This window comes from Phyllopteryx taeniolatus, chromosome 11, assembly GCF_024500385.1.
Source record: "Phyllopteryx taeniolatus isolate TA_2022b chromosome 11, UOR_Ptae_1.2, whole genome shotgun sequence".
NCBI classification, from domain to species: Eukaryota; Metazoa; Chordata; class Actinopteri; order Syngnathiformes; family Syngnathidae; genus Phyllopteryx; species Phyllopteryx taeniolatus.
The window spans coordinates 8,104,032-8,118,253 of record NC_084512.1 but is presented as its reverse complement, the minus strand read 5'-3'; the positions used below and the strand labels follow the sequence as shown (position 1 = coordinate 8,118,253).

Genomic DNA, 14,222 nt, shown 5'->3' with positions numbered 1-14,222 from the left:
CAAAAACAAAAGAATTGACCTTGCCGTTCCAATACTTTTGGACGGGAATGTACATCACAGACTTCGTTTCTTTCTTCATTTTTGTTCTCAAAAATCGCTAGCTCAAAGCTAACACACAATGAATGAAAACTGACGAGCTAACGAAAATTTGCATTGAAGCGCAGCACTTATCTCTCTCAAAATAATGAATATTGGTACACAAATTCTGTTTAACTACATACAAACAGGAAATATAACAATAGTCTCTGGCATATATTCTTCAAACTCTGTGAAAAACGAGTCATAATAATTAATATTCGTTAGTGACTTTACTTTTTTTGTTACTACAAGGGTGTATCATTGTGTGTGGTGTGGTACTGCCCCTCAGTGGCCAAGACGTGCACAGAGTAACTGCAATCGTCAATAAAACTAAACTATACCCCAGTTAAATCAAGAAGTTGCCACACGTGGAGAAAGCAAATGGTGTTCGCACCATATCCATCCATCCATTTTCTGTACCGCTTATCCTCACTAGGGTCGCGGGCGTGCTGTAGCCTATCCCAGCTATCTTCGGGTGAGAGGCGGGCTATACCCTGAACTGGTTGCCAGGCAATCGTAGGGCACACATAAACAACCAACCATTCGCACTCACATTCACCTCTACGGGCAATTTAGAGTCTTCAATCAACCTACCATGCATGTTTTTGGGATGTGGGAGGAAACCGGAGTACCCGGAGAAAACCCACGCAGGCACGGGGAGAACATGCAAACTCCACACAGGTGAGGCCGGATTTGAACCCAGGCTTTACTATTTATTGAGTATATTGACTATTGAGTATAGTTCCCACCCATCCGTAAGGAAAATAGCTCACAATACTAACAAAAAGTGAATTAAAAATATTACTGTATGCCCTTCCAGCCTCAAAGTAAAAACATTTCAATCTACTTTTTTCTTACATGATTCTGCAAACACACAGTCATGAAAATAATTTCATTTGTAATAAACATTTTATCATACTAACAAATTACCTTGTATTATGTTATATTTTATATTGTGGGTTAAGTGTCTTGCCTTGGGGACACGACAATGACATGCACTTGGGTGGGGATACGAACCGGTGACCGTACGGTTGCAGGGCATACTCTTTCCCTCTAAGTCACACCGCCCACGTATTTACTCTGATAGTGTCGAAGAGATGTATAAAAGCCTCTGTCACCATGGACAAGCAGCAAAAGTAGCTGCCTAGCATCATTTTCCTTAAGAAAATTCCATCAAAACATATAGCTCCTCGAAGTGCCTGAGAAGGAAGGAGATGTAACTTCTCTGGTTTCCATTCATTATCTTCATCATCATTCAACAGAGTGTACCGCCAATTCGTCATCATTGATCACAACATAATTTTAAACTTCTCTTTACAGCACTTTAACAAATTTGAAAGAATTGTAGGCAAGTATATATGCTTTATTATACGTGCTTAGGTGAAAGACGTTTATATTTAAGAGTGCAGCAATGTGGTAGGATGTTTGCAAGAGTTTGAAATGAAAAAGTGTTTTGGTATCATAGTTTGTTGTATATTTATGGTTTAAACTCTTAATATAGACAATTAAAAACATGTTAGGGGGGTGTCAATTACTTGCATATTTTCACTATTATATTACTATAGGGTGCAATCCCGATACCCATTCGCGGGGTATTACTGGAATTATCTTCTATTACTAATAAAACGTGTACTATACTGTGTACTATATGGGCAAAAGTATAAGGGCACACCAATAATAAGGCTTCTTAGGACAATTCTATGCTTTAAGCTTTGCACAAAATTAACATGGGGTTAAGGATCATGTCCCAATATGTTAATACTCACCCTCCCTCACTCTCCGCTTCTTCAGAGCTTCGCCCCCCTGGTATGGCCCCAGCGATGCTGCCTCCAGCCCTTTTCCTCCGTGTTGGTGTGGTCCTATGGAGAGAAGCAGCTCGATGTGCCTCTGTCCTATCACCTCCCGCAAGCTCTTCGCCAACTTGACCATGCCGCATCGGCAAGGCATTCTTCAATGCTTTCATCTCATCCTTCAGCTCTGACACACATTGAAGTAGGGCCTCAAGGCGGTCCAACACCTCAATCTGGTCCCCAGGTAGACCGGGACTATTCATTAACGTCATGCCCAGTCTAAGTTCATTATTAGTGCATAGGTAACGCGCTGGCAATGAGGCTCTCCGTCTCATCTTATAGCCCTGGTAACATGCCACAGCCAAGCCAATGCCAGCCACTCCAGCCAATGCGCCCAGAATCAGGACTTTGCTGTCTGTTTGGGCCATCCTTGAAGGCCTGCACAGACAGGAAATCTTCAGGTTATTTGTGTGTGGGTTGGGGTGAACTGACATCAAATCAATGAATGGCAAGTTTAATTGTTGTAATGTGGATCTAAATCCATGTGCAACCACCTTAGTTAGCTCCACACATCTGGTAAAAACATTATAAACTGCAATACAACTGCAGCATTTGAAATTAACAGTGGCCAAATACAGTAGATATAGAAAGTGGAAAGCCATGCATGTACATATATATACATATATATGCAAATATGAGGTTTTTCAGATTCATCATGAAATTGCTTTTCTTTTTAATTATATAACAACCTATAACAGCTCTAACAGACAAAAATACAGTATGTTAGAGGTAAAAGAACAATAATCAGTGTGCTCACACTACGTTTAATATTTTGTTGAAGAACCTGGAATCAATCAATAATTCAACATTTTTATAAAAACAGAAACAAAGCTAGTGTGGTTATCATTATCACTGCAAGTTTGGATACCAAGAGCAGAACCTAAACTGGTGACATAGTAAGGTTTCAGGGGTAGATCAATGTTGAACGTCTAACCTCTCTTGGCAGACACATCTAAGTATTACGGCTGTAACAGTAAAACATCACAAATGAAGTAAATCCAAATATGTCAATAAGTAACTAGCAAAGGAGAAGGCGCACGACACACACTTGCAGCATAATATCAGCGTTACGAATGAAACTGAATCCAAACACTGACCACTCAAGGGAGCATGTACCAGCAGACAGCAGTTCGACAAAGCCTGAACAAACCGCCTGTCTGTCTGCGACAGTATTATAGCTTTGTAGTAAAAAAAGAAAAAGAAAAATACACTGTTATTTACCTACAGTTACAATGAGTCGTGTTGCTGTTAGCTTCGTTCCCAGTCAACGACCTAAACGAAGTTGCTGGCCGAGGTTATACAATAATACTGTACCACTGTGTTGAACACGTAGCATGATTACAATTCGATTTCAATACATAGCGCCTGATTTTAAACGCACACCAAATGTCAACGTTATTCTGGACCTTATTGTTGCTGAAGATTAAAGAGAAGCCTGGCTGGAGGCGGTTCTAACAGCTCTCTAGTGTATCGAGCAAAACAGTCCGTGCGGTTTCAACCGCAGTAATGCAGAGTTCCGCCTTCCCAACAGTTTTTTTGTTTTGTTTGTTTTGTTCTTTTTTTTTTTTTTTTTTTTTGTTTTTTTTTTTTTGGGAGGAATTGTTCAAGTCTGAAATCACATTTCATAAAATTTATTAATGAAATTATTTATTTGTCATTCGTTGATGGAGAGCCTTTGAATTGTCTTAGTTTGTTGTGATCCCGTGACAGAAGAATCTGTCCGAAATTCACAGCAGGAGATGTGAGGATATAACCATTTATTACAAAGCCAGCTATCAAGACCAACAACACAGCTTGCAGATGAAATTATCACTATTACTCATTTAAGTTTAAATAAATTTTATTTTTTACCATTTTATGCTTCTGGCTGCATGTACTTTTAAGTGTTATTGACAATCTTCAAATATTAACATCATGAATTTGAGGTTAATTAATCGATAGCATTAAACACTGGAACTTACCTCCGGAATTTGCTCCTCGCACTTTCTCTTCAGAGACTGTTCTGACTAAAAACTCATCACATCAACCTTGGACCTGTGGTCAGTGCTATCCTCAGTGAGGTTTATTTAAGAGTTATAAATAGCTTCCAGGGCACAGAGGGCTTGGCGGAAAATTAATTTTCCTGTTTAGGAGCTTTTCCATCAAAAACAAAAAGCTCACAAGATGTGTAACTTTACAAGGTAAAGGGATATACTGTATAATGTATATTTTGCGTGCCAAAAGCACTTAATGATTTAAATATAAATGTCTGAGATGGCAATACTGATTGCAATGTAGCATGAAGTTCCTTTATGTCATAATGATGTACTCTATGTGCCTTTTCTCCCAAGCACTTTGAACACTGTCTTGTTCCTTTGCCCACAACTTGCATTCTGCCAGCAGGGAACAATGGGCCTACACTTTTTCCACTTAAACCAAAGCCACTAAGATTACTATAATTTCGCATGTGTCACAATGAAAATAAATTGTAACTGATTTGAATTTGTTATTATGTAATTATAATCACTTGTAAGCAACTGGCTGGTGGTGAATGTTACAATTTTGTTTTTGTTTTTTTCGTGACTTTAGGTCTCTCATTTATTTCCTGCTGCTTATCCTGTCCAGGTCAGGGGTGAGCTATTATCTATCCTAGTTGACTATATATATATATATATATATAGAGAGAGAGAGAGAGAGAGAGAGAGAGAGAGAGAGAGAGAGAGAGAGAGAGAGAGAGAAGCAGTGTACAGTATGTCTGGCTTCGCTTGTTGTTGACGTTCACCGTCAATCGACTAGTCTAATGTATTAGAATCAGTCTTCTACACTTAAGATTTAAACTGGTGCCAAATACTTGCCATGACGTAACTTGACCAACAGGGGGCACCAAAATTACACATTTTGAACTCTTACTGCTTTTCCAGCCTGTTCACAAGTATAGCCTTCAAGAAATCTTGTGTCAAGGGCTCTGCTTATATACGAAATAAGATGCAGTGTCAAGCTTTTGAACAAGCACACAACAACCAATTGTGGTTATGAGTGGAATATGCCAAAGATGTAGGTCATACACTCCTGACTCACCCACCTGTGATTTATGTCCACAGCTCCATTCACCAGTGGGCCCATATGTGTCTTTGCCTGCAAAGGTGAGGAAAGACTTAATCGCATCTGTTTGGGCACTTTCATCATGTCTCGCTTGTGTCAAGTAGACCAAAACATAATCATATGCAACAAACAAATATCCATGATGACTCTGTCCCAAAGACATACTGTATTTCTGCATAATAACTAAAGCCTAGCTTCTATTGCAGAGAGTTCAGAAGGAATGTGTCATGAATACTCATCAAAACCAATAATATCTGTTTCATAGATAGGTCATTTCATAAATTACTCCTAGTGGCATAATAATAATTTATATAATAATAAAGGAGTTTTTTTGCTCCTGATTTAAAAATTGAATTCTTAGTGTTTTAGTGGTTAGTTGTATAATTCAAATTGAAAGGGATTTAGAAAACTACGCACTATTTTTGTGCCTTGTGTCTGCAATCATTGTAAATTCCAAGGCATCACCAAACTATGAACGAACCAATAAATGTGAGATAATATAGGGACACTGGTCTCAGTATGAATAGCAGGTCTGATCCCCAAGATGCTTGCTGTAACATGATTTAAAAAAGTATAACTCATACTGCTAGGAATATTAGAACAAGAATTTGTTACTTCCTAGTGTGCTATAATAACAATAAATAAATTCTATCTGACGGCACTCGTTAGTACATCTGCCTCACAGTTCTGAGAACATGGGTTCAAATCCGGCCTCGCCTGTGTGGAGTTTGCATGTTCTCCCTGTGCCTGCGTAGGTTTGCTCCGGATACTCCGGTTTCCTCCCACATTCCAAACACATGAATGGTAGGTTAATTGAAGACTAAATTGCCCATAGGTGTGAATGTGAGTGTGAATGGTTGTTTTTTTTGTACAGTATTTGCTCTGCGATTGGGTGGCGACCAATTCAGGGTGTACCCCGCCTCTCGCCCAAAGATAGCTGGGATAGGTTCCAGCACGCCCGCGACCCTTGTGAGGATAAGCGGTACAGAAAATGGATGGATGGAAATAAATTATATTCTCAGTTGGACAATTGGACAAGACCAAAATTATAACTCAACTTTTTCTGGTATTTGGGATGTTATATTGGCTCTGGGGTGCCTCAGTAAACGTGAAATAAGAATTAAAATCGTCCACACATTTCTGAGTCACAGATATTTTTCTGCCGAGAGGTCTGAAATCAGGTGATTTGAATTTCTCGCACTTATCTACGTCCCTAGTGAAGATCTCCACCTACCTCTCCGCCCCGAGCCAGGGCTGTCAACACAACACGCGTGCTCTCACAAGTAGTGAGGGTTGGGTCTTCTACACAGAGGCAACCAATCAGAGGAAAGCGGGCGGTCTTAGCCAAACATGGACAAAGCGGATGCAAAACTCTGTCAAACAAAAGTACCTGTCAGAGGGGAATTTTGTTGACACTAGTATGACAAAACCATCCATCCGTCCATTTTCCGTATTGCTTATCCTCACTCGGTTCGCGGGCGTGCTGGAGCCTATCCCAGCTGACTCTGGGCCTGCTACTTGGAGAAAACCCATGCAGGTACAGGGAGAACATGCAAACTCCACACAGGCGAGGCTGGATTTGAACCCGGGACCTCAGAACTGTGAGGCAACAATCTGCACACTTGTTGATAAGTTAAATTTGTGGCTTGGTGATTCAGTCTTACAATTACAGTACAGGACAGAATACTGATGTGTGACACTTTCCGAGCAGTATCAAATTTTCTCAAATATTTTTTTACTCTTTTAAAAGGTACTGTAATTATGTTTGAACAATGTATTTGGATAAGCTGCATAACCTGTATTATCCCAAAAATTTATACTATTCGGTTGCTAGTCAAAATACTAGCATTATGCTACTGACGTGTTGCTATTAAAAAAATAATAAAATTAAAATAAGAAAAACCTTAGCTAGCTACTGATTGCAGTGTTTGTACAGACCTCTTGCAAGGGGCTGGCAACCAGTCAAGCGTAACGCATGCCTAATGAGGACAAGTGGTATAAAAAATGGATGAATGAATTGATTGTAATACCGTCCCCTGTATGCATTGTTTTCCATTATTTTCTTGAGTCAGTTTGAAATAGTGGATGAAACCTTTAAAGGCATACTGCACACCATTCTGAATTTTGTTTTATTAGAAATTGTATAATATTTCTCCAGGCTGGGGTTTGTTCCTTGGTGGAAGCTTTTCTTATAGAAAGGTCAGTTTGCCCGAACACAAGCAAACTACAACAGTGAAAAACCTTTGATCGGGACCTTTATCTGAATCCGCACTTAAATTTAGCATATTATTTGCCTCGTGTGCTACTCTTCTTCAAAATACAGTGAATTTTATGTAGTTTTAACATAATTCTATATCATAATAAACTAATCACCAAAATTTGATCAGAACACAAAAATCAAAATTTCCCAAAAGTCACGCGACAAAAACAACACGCAACAATCCAGCGCTCCCCTCGTTTGCAAAAGCTGCAATTTCTCCTGTTGCTCCATCCCTGCCTCTTTGCATGTGGTTGCTAACTGAAAGCCAGTACAGTGCCTAGAATAGCTGAGGGTGGGGAGGGCTAGTAGACTTGCATTTGGCCTGCTGAGTGCAGCGTTGAGGAGTGTCTTTCAACCGTCCGTTGGTCTGTGGAGTGGAGGCTGCTTCCTCATATGCATGCCGGTGGTCAGAGCCATGCCTACACACCCTCAACTATTTCTGTCTTCTTTCATTTTCTCTCACTCCCTTTGTCTTACACACACACACAGCCACCTATAAGCATGATAAAATACTCATTCAAAGGAGGCACATCTTTGGAAGAAAAGTTTTATTGTGTTCCTTCCACTATTGCAGGCTATAAATAATTTTAGGCAACCTTGTGGATCAAGTAATGCCATCAAAGTAAAAGATGAGTAATGCTTTAGCTATTCTTGGACAAATTATAAAATGCATACAAGGCATCAGTCATCAGAGAGAAATGGACTTTTAAGGATAACACTGACATTCCTGTGGTTTTACTGTTGCTTATCACAAGATTATGTGGAGCTGATTAAGACTAAAGCCATAATGAGTGTTTGGTTGCAGAAATATATAAAGCATTCCTCAAGTCTAACATCTACATGTTTTAGAACCCCCCCAACGGTAAATACAAATTCAAAACAATTTAATCAGGGTCATGGGAATTCCTCAGCTGCACAAACTGAAATTGCTTAGCACAAGCCTAATTTAACCTTTCTTCAGTTTTTCTGTGTTGAATAAATATGCAGTGCTCACCAAAAAGGGCCATAAGAGTGTGGCCATAATGTGGCTTTTTTACCCAGATATTGCACGAGCATAAAAACCACTTGGTGGTAAAGAATGTATCAATTTAAACTTAAACTCTTTCCTTATCTCTGACTCACATGCCTTCACTCCCTTTACCTCCCTCTCTCTCCTTCACAGCCACTGGACACATGCACACTAAAAACTGTGTAAGCGACAAGCTTCACTTCATATATTTAAGTGACCAACACATGTGGTTCCACTCCGAAATGTAAAAATTGCTTTGACATTCATCATGGTCCCTGGTGTCTTGTCCTTCCGTGACACTTGATCCAGTATCAGTAGCTGAAGGCTCTGATTGACAGTCAGTTGGGGCTCCCAAAAAAGAAAGATCAGCAGCCGGGTGTGTCTGGCCACATGATTTAACCCTTGGTGTGGAAAAACGGATAAAATCCCCCCAACTTCTTTACACATCACATACACACGCACACACACACGTATGTGTGCATCACCACATGAGAGAGTAGATCTTTTTGATCTACCTGCTGAGTGAATCAGAATATCGAGAGCAGTGTTTTGTGTGTTCTGGACCTCTAGCTCCTCACTGAATTGGTGTATATTCAATTATAAAGTTGACACAAAGAGCTGACAGATAGACATAGGGATTTCCTGAAATGTTAATACTTAATTAAAAAACGAATGGTAAGGAAAAGTTGAACTTTTTTTAGTTTAACGACTGCCCTACGACGGACTGGCGACCAGTTCAGGGTGTAGTCCACCTTTCCCCCGAAGACAGCTGGAAAAGGCTCCAGCACCCTAACCAGGATAAGCGGTGGACAAACCAGATAAATTGCTTTAAGTGTTTTACTACGAGCGCTATTTCTCAGCAATTGTCCACATGAGGCTTTTAAAATGGTAAAAATAATACAAAGTAGATAAAATACAGGACTGTAGGTAGAGTACAGGCAAGTCAGTTAGTCCATATTTAGCAGCTCTGGCCAGACTTAAGCCATTTTTTAGTTCCCTGACAAAAACATTTAAGATTAGTCTCTGGCCTCAACTCGCTGGGAAACGAAATTCCAGAGTCTGGATAAGCGGTAGAAAATCGATGGATGGTAGACGATTTGTTGATGAATTTAATTCCATATCTGACCACTGGCTGAACTCCAACTCACTACCATTTTATTAATGTTTCTTTTTCTGCTCATGGGTATTTTAAAAATAAATATTTTACCCCACTCTAGTGAAAACAAAACTTTGTCCTTAGCAATGTGGTTCAAAAACAATGTCCACATGAAATTACAATACAATTCAATGTTAGACAATCAGAAAGTTAAAGAAAGTCCTTGCTGGGAAAGGAACAACAATGATGAAGATAAAGAATTAAGAAAATGCTTAAAGCGCTCTAAATATTAGGTACAACAAAACCTGAGCACACACTGACATCAGGCGAAGCTAGCAACCCAAAACATTTCGGTGCAAGGCTCAGACTCTACCTTAGCCGTGTAGATTTTTAACACAAGACTTCCTTTTTTTTTTTTTTTTGCCAACCAATAGCATCAAATCACAGACAAAAGACTGAAAACAAGACCACAAATTTAAATGAGAATAAAATATAATGCTATGTCCAGTGTAATTCTTATTCAAACAATTAGTAATATAATCTAAAGCTATGATTGTTGCATTGTCTGTTGTCCTTCTAGAGTGGCTCCAACTACCGGAAACAAATTCTTTGTGTGTTTCTGCCACACTTGGCAAATAAAAATGATTCTGATTCTGATTTCAGCGAGGAGATTTACAGATGCGTGCAAAGGGTAATCCCAGTAGCTACAGTGAATAATACTGTTGACAGAGAAATTATGAAACAGCAATTTGTATGTATTCGTTATCGAGATACGAGCCATTATTATTGCTTTGACTTGCAAGCCCAAACTTGAGATCCGAGTGCTCTATTAGCGAGCGGCTCCATTCACGGTTTGGCTGATATGATTAGTAAATATTCTTAAAAAAGAGGCATCAAGCTATTGATTGCCACTACCGGTTGGAGTTTACTGTCAAACTAACCATAAAAAAAAGAGAATTACACATTGTTTATTTGAAAAATCAATCCATCAAGCATTTAATAGAACAGAATTACCTGGTTGCCACATAGTGCCTCTGTGCGGCCGGTGAGAACGTGCAGTGTGCATTGCTGGGAATTCTCCTCTCCCAGCTTAAGCATGAAGGCACGTATTTGAATGACAGCTGAAGTTCCAATGGGCGGGGTTTTCAGAGCATTCAGCAACACCGCCACAGCGTCTGGAAGTTGAAAGAACATCTCAATTCTTGACCATTATGAAGCCCAATTTCACATACTTAGCGATTTTTTTTTCATTCATTCCGGCTTGTTAACAATACGCTTCTCTGTGGTGTGTCAGGTTTACATTTTTTTTCGTCAGTTTAGTGGGCCTTTAACCAGTTTCGTCAGGGCTGTTTAAAATTTTTACCCAGGTTTGAGGCAGAGTGCCTTTAATCTCATCCCTCACGAGTTAAATTTTTTGAGTAAAACATCCATCCATCCATCCATTTTCTGTACAGCTTATCCTCACTAGGGTCGCGGGTGTGCTGGAGCCTATCCCAGCTATCTTTGTGCAAGAGGCGCGGTACACCCTGAACTGGTCGCCAGCCAATCGCAGGTGAGTAAAACATTGCATGAAATCATTAGCTGAATAGGGGGATCTGCTGGAAGTAGACTGATGTGAGCAGATCCAATTAGCATCGCAAATGTATCAAATATGTATTTCGGAGTTATTCTTATTGAGACAAATTATTCTGGGGAAATGATTAGTTTTAGCTCAAATGAGAGCTAGCTCGTATTTGGACTATCGCCCCATGCCTAAACTCAGTAAAATAAAAAACAGGAAGTGATCTTTTGGGAAGATTATGGGGAAACTGACGCCAACGTGTTTTGAGTTGTGGTTATTTCCTATGCAAACATGCATTCAATTGCTGTGTAATATGCACCAGGTTGCTCTTCACTTTTGTACTGCACTTCTAGCATTCATTAGTGTTTCTCCTTCATTGCTTTTATAACATTGAAAGTTTTGTGAGAGTTGCAATTGTTTTATAATTATATCCAAACATCGATAACTGACATCTCTCCCACACGAAAGGAGCATTATATAACGTCTGTTGTATACATTCTCCAAATTCCATCATGGTAGATTATTTTCCAAGAGAGTGAGATACTTTAGTAAGGAAGAACAGACATTGCCCGGGGGCAAAAAGTCTCAATCTGCTAAACTCACCAGAGCGGCATTTTTAAATTAACAGGAAAAACTACAGGACTGTCACTAATTGTCTGTTATTGTCTGTTAAATAGTTTTAATTTTTCCAATTTTCAATAGAAATAAATTACACATTATGGATATTTACGTATATTATAGAAATGCAAAATTAATGATAAAATGCTGAAAGATAATGTGTAGAAAAATTCAGTTGCATGCCTCCAGGTGGTCAGGGTGAGGCAAGATGGGTTTCTACTGTGGTCAGCCCATCTGTGATATAGGCGAGCAAGGTGGTCTGCTAATTCTCAAGGACATAATAACACTTTGGTTGGGGATTGAGCAGGATGTAGGCTGTTGAAAATGGCCACAACCACATGTTGATTGCTGCGCAGTTGCCTGAAGCACATGGACCAAAATTCTAGTGGGAAAGCTACCAAGTTATGTGTCACTTGACTCTCATTTATCTTTCTAAGGATGCATGACAGACATTGACGGCCTAAATGTGGTTGGGCATCTTAATTGTAGATAAGTGAGGGGGGTTTTTTTCCAGCAGGATTTTGAAAAAAAAAAAAAATCCCTAAGTGTTCTATTACACTATCATCACACTGTGATGTGTCAGGCATTCCAAGTGGTAATCTGTATTATTAAATTTGAGCTGTTGCATAATGTCCAACAACCAACTCAGTCAATACATGATGAAGACTAAATAAATACATACATTTACTCTTTGAGAGGGGAACAAACAGTACTTGCATATTGTCAATTGTTAAGTGTTTTCAGTCTTCATTGGACAAGGTCCTGGAAAAAACACCTACACGCCCTTAGGGTGCAGTAACACTACGCAATATGTATATTTCTATCAAGGCATACCTGCCCTGCCCTACAGTATAAAGGTTGCCATTGGAAACAGAGACTGATGAAATGACATAGCTCTGCAGTCAAAAATAGCTAAATGGATTAGTTCACCTGATTTGTGTTCGCCAGGAATTTACATAGAGAGAGATTTGACAGCTTTCCTGTGACCCTGAATAAAATAAGCAGTATTGAAAATAGTTGGATGGGTTTGTTGAATTTGTCAAAAGTGTATCATGCTAATGAAGGTCTGTACTTAAAAAAATATTTCAAAATGTATAGCAAACCATCTAGCTGAGTAAGTTTGCCTGGAAAATAATTACCATGAATGAAAATGTTCTTTCCATTGAACTCCACATTTTCACCTTTGGCCAAGTTCCTAGTTTCCAAAATAGACACTCAAATGAAAGCGGTAACTTTGCTGCGTGTGGTCTACTGCAATGACTCCCATGAACACACACAACACACATATATACATTTTAGGATATAGCCACAGAGAAAGACGGTGTTTAGACTTTCCACAGTGTCATCCTCTCCACACGGCAACTCATCCACTCAGGCTCTGTCCAATGCTCTCCGTATCAAAATTCTCAGAGCATGCTAACATTAATGAGAAAAGGAGAACGTCTTGATAAAAACATAAATGGAGCAGTTACAGACAAAACTGTCGGCATGTGGCATCAAGTTTTACAATAGCATACAGTACGTACATGTTGACAAATGCAGTGAGCCTCCCATTCATGAAGCAGTATGGGGAAGTGTGTCACTAATGCAAGAGATATATTTTTTTATCATTTCAAAGTAACTCCCTTTGGAAAAGAACTCTTACCTTTAAACATTATAATTTATGAGATGATATTACAGTATCCAAACTTGGCCTAGTAAATAGCTCCCGCCAAAGCACCAAAACTGTATATATTATATTTGTCTGTCCGTCTGTCAGTACTTCATGTGATAAATGACTTACTATCGCCTAACAATAAGACCGGACATACCTCCAAATATCTGACATTGGAAAGCCAACAACAGCCTTTTTTCCCCCCACTTCCAATCTGAGAAAACGCCACACCTCACCCACATGGCTTCCCTCAGACAGGAAGGGATACTGATGAAGCTTGCTCCGTAATGGGTGTGAACGAGTATGGTAGCAACTGGAGGAGGAAGGGTGTCGTGGGCTGATGTGTCAACTGAGGCAGGCGTTAACATGATTCAAATTAAATCTGTTACCGTGTCATCAACCACATTAATTGCCATACCTTTTCAGTTCACCTTAGTGACTGAAAGAAAAACAAGAATATTTTGTTTAGTTACATACTTCCATAGACTTATTCGACCTGAGTCAGTATGTTGTGTGGAGAAATGACTTCAGCGGAACAATTTAGACATTAAGCCTCACAGAGAGCTTCATTGTTGAATTCTCTTGAACTAGAGGGATATGTGAGTCAAATGCCTTCCAAAAACACATAATTAGCTTGTTTAGCATTGTTGCTAGCATGCTAGTTGCTACTAGCCTACGCAACATAATGTAAACATGCAGTTTTTTTGTGTACTTGCCAATAAGTGTCCTCAATCAATGGAGTCTGGACTGACTGACTTATTAGTAATCATCAATTATTATAATTTGAAGAGATTCTTTTGTGTTTATTGGTTCTGCCTCCTGCCTGATGACAGCTGGGATAGGCTCCAGCACGCCCGCGACCCTAGTGAGGAGAAGCGGCTCAGAAAATGGATGGATGGATGGTTCATGGTGTTATGGCAGTCAACGGTGTACCCCACCTTTCACTTAGATAGGCCCCAGGTCCCTGTGACCATGGACAAAATAAGTAGTACAAAAAAAAAAAAAAATGATAATA

General features: G+C 39.4%; 1 protein-coding gene across 6 annotated transcripts in view; it reads right to left on the bottom strand.

Moving 5' to 3' along the window:
* LOC133486070 (regulator of microtubule dynamics protein 2) overlaps positions 1 to 14,222 on the bottom strand; it is a 62,974-nt gene that overhangs the window by 46,072 nt on the left and 2,680 nt on the right. For 2 of the 6 annotated variants that reach the window (XR_009790904.1, XM_061790688.1), the window contains exons 2-4: positions 10,389 to 10,549; positions 4,990 to 5,042; positions 1,845 to 2,306 (exon numbers count right to left, since the gene is read on the bottom strand). Coding sequence is in view for 1 of the 6 variants with exons in the window: in XM_061790688.1 (XP_061646672.1) it covers positions 1,845 to 2,306; positions 4,990 to 5,042; positions 10,389 to 10,472 (599 nt within the window). In the remaining 5 variants the exon portion in view is untranslated. Of the gene's footprint in view, positions 1 to 1,844; positions 2,307 to 3,149; positions 3,477 to 3,889; positions 3,990 to 4,989; positions 5,043 to 10,388; positions 10,550 to 14,222 lie in introns of those variants that run through there. The other 4 variants (XR_009790908.1, XR_009790906.1, XR_009790905.1 and 1 more) reach the window with 4 other exon arrangements.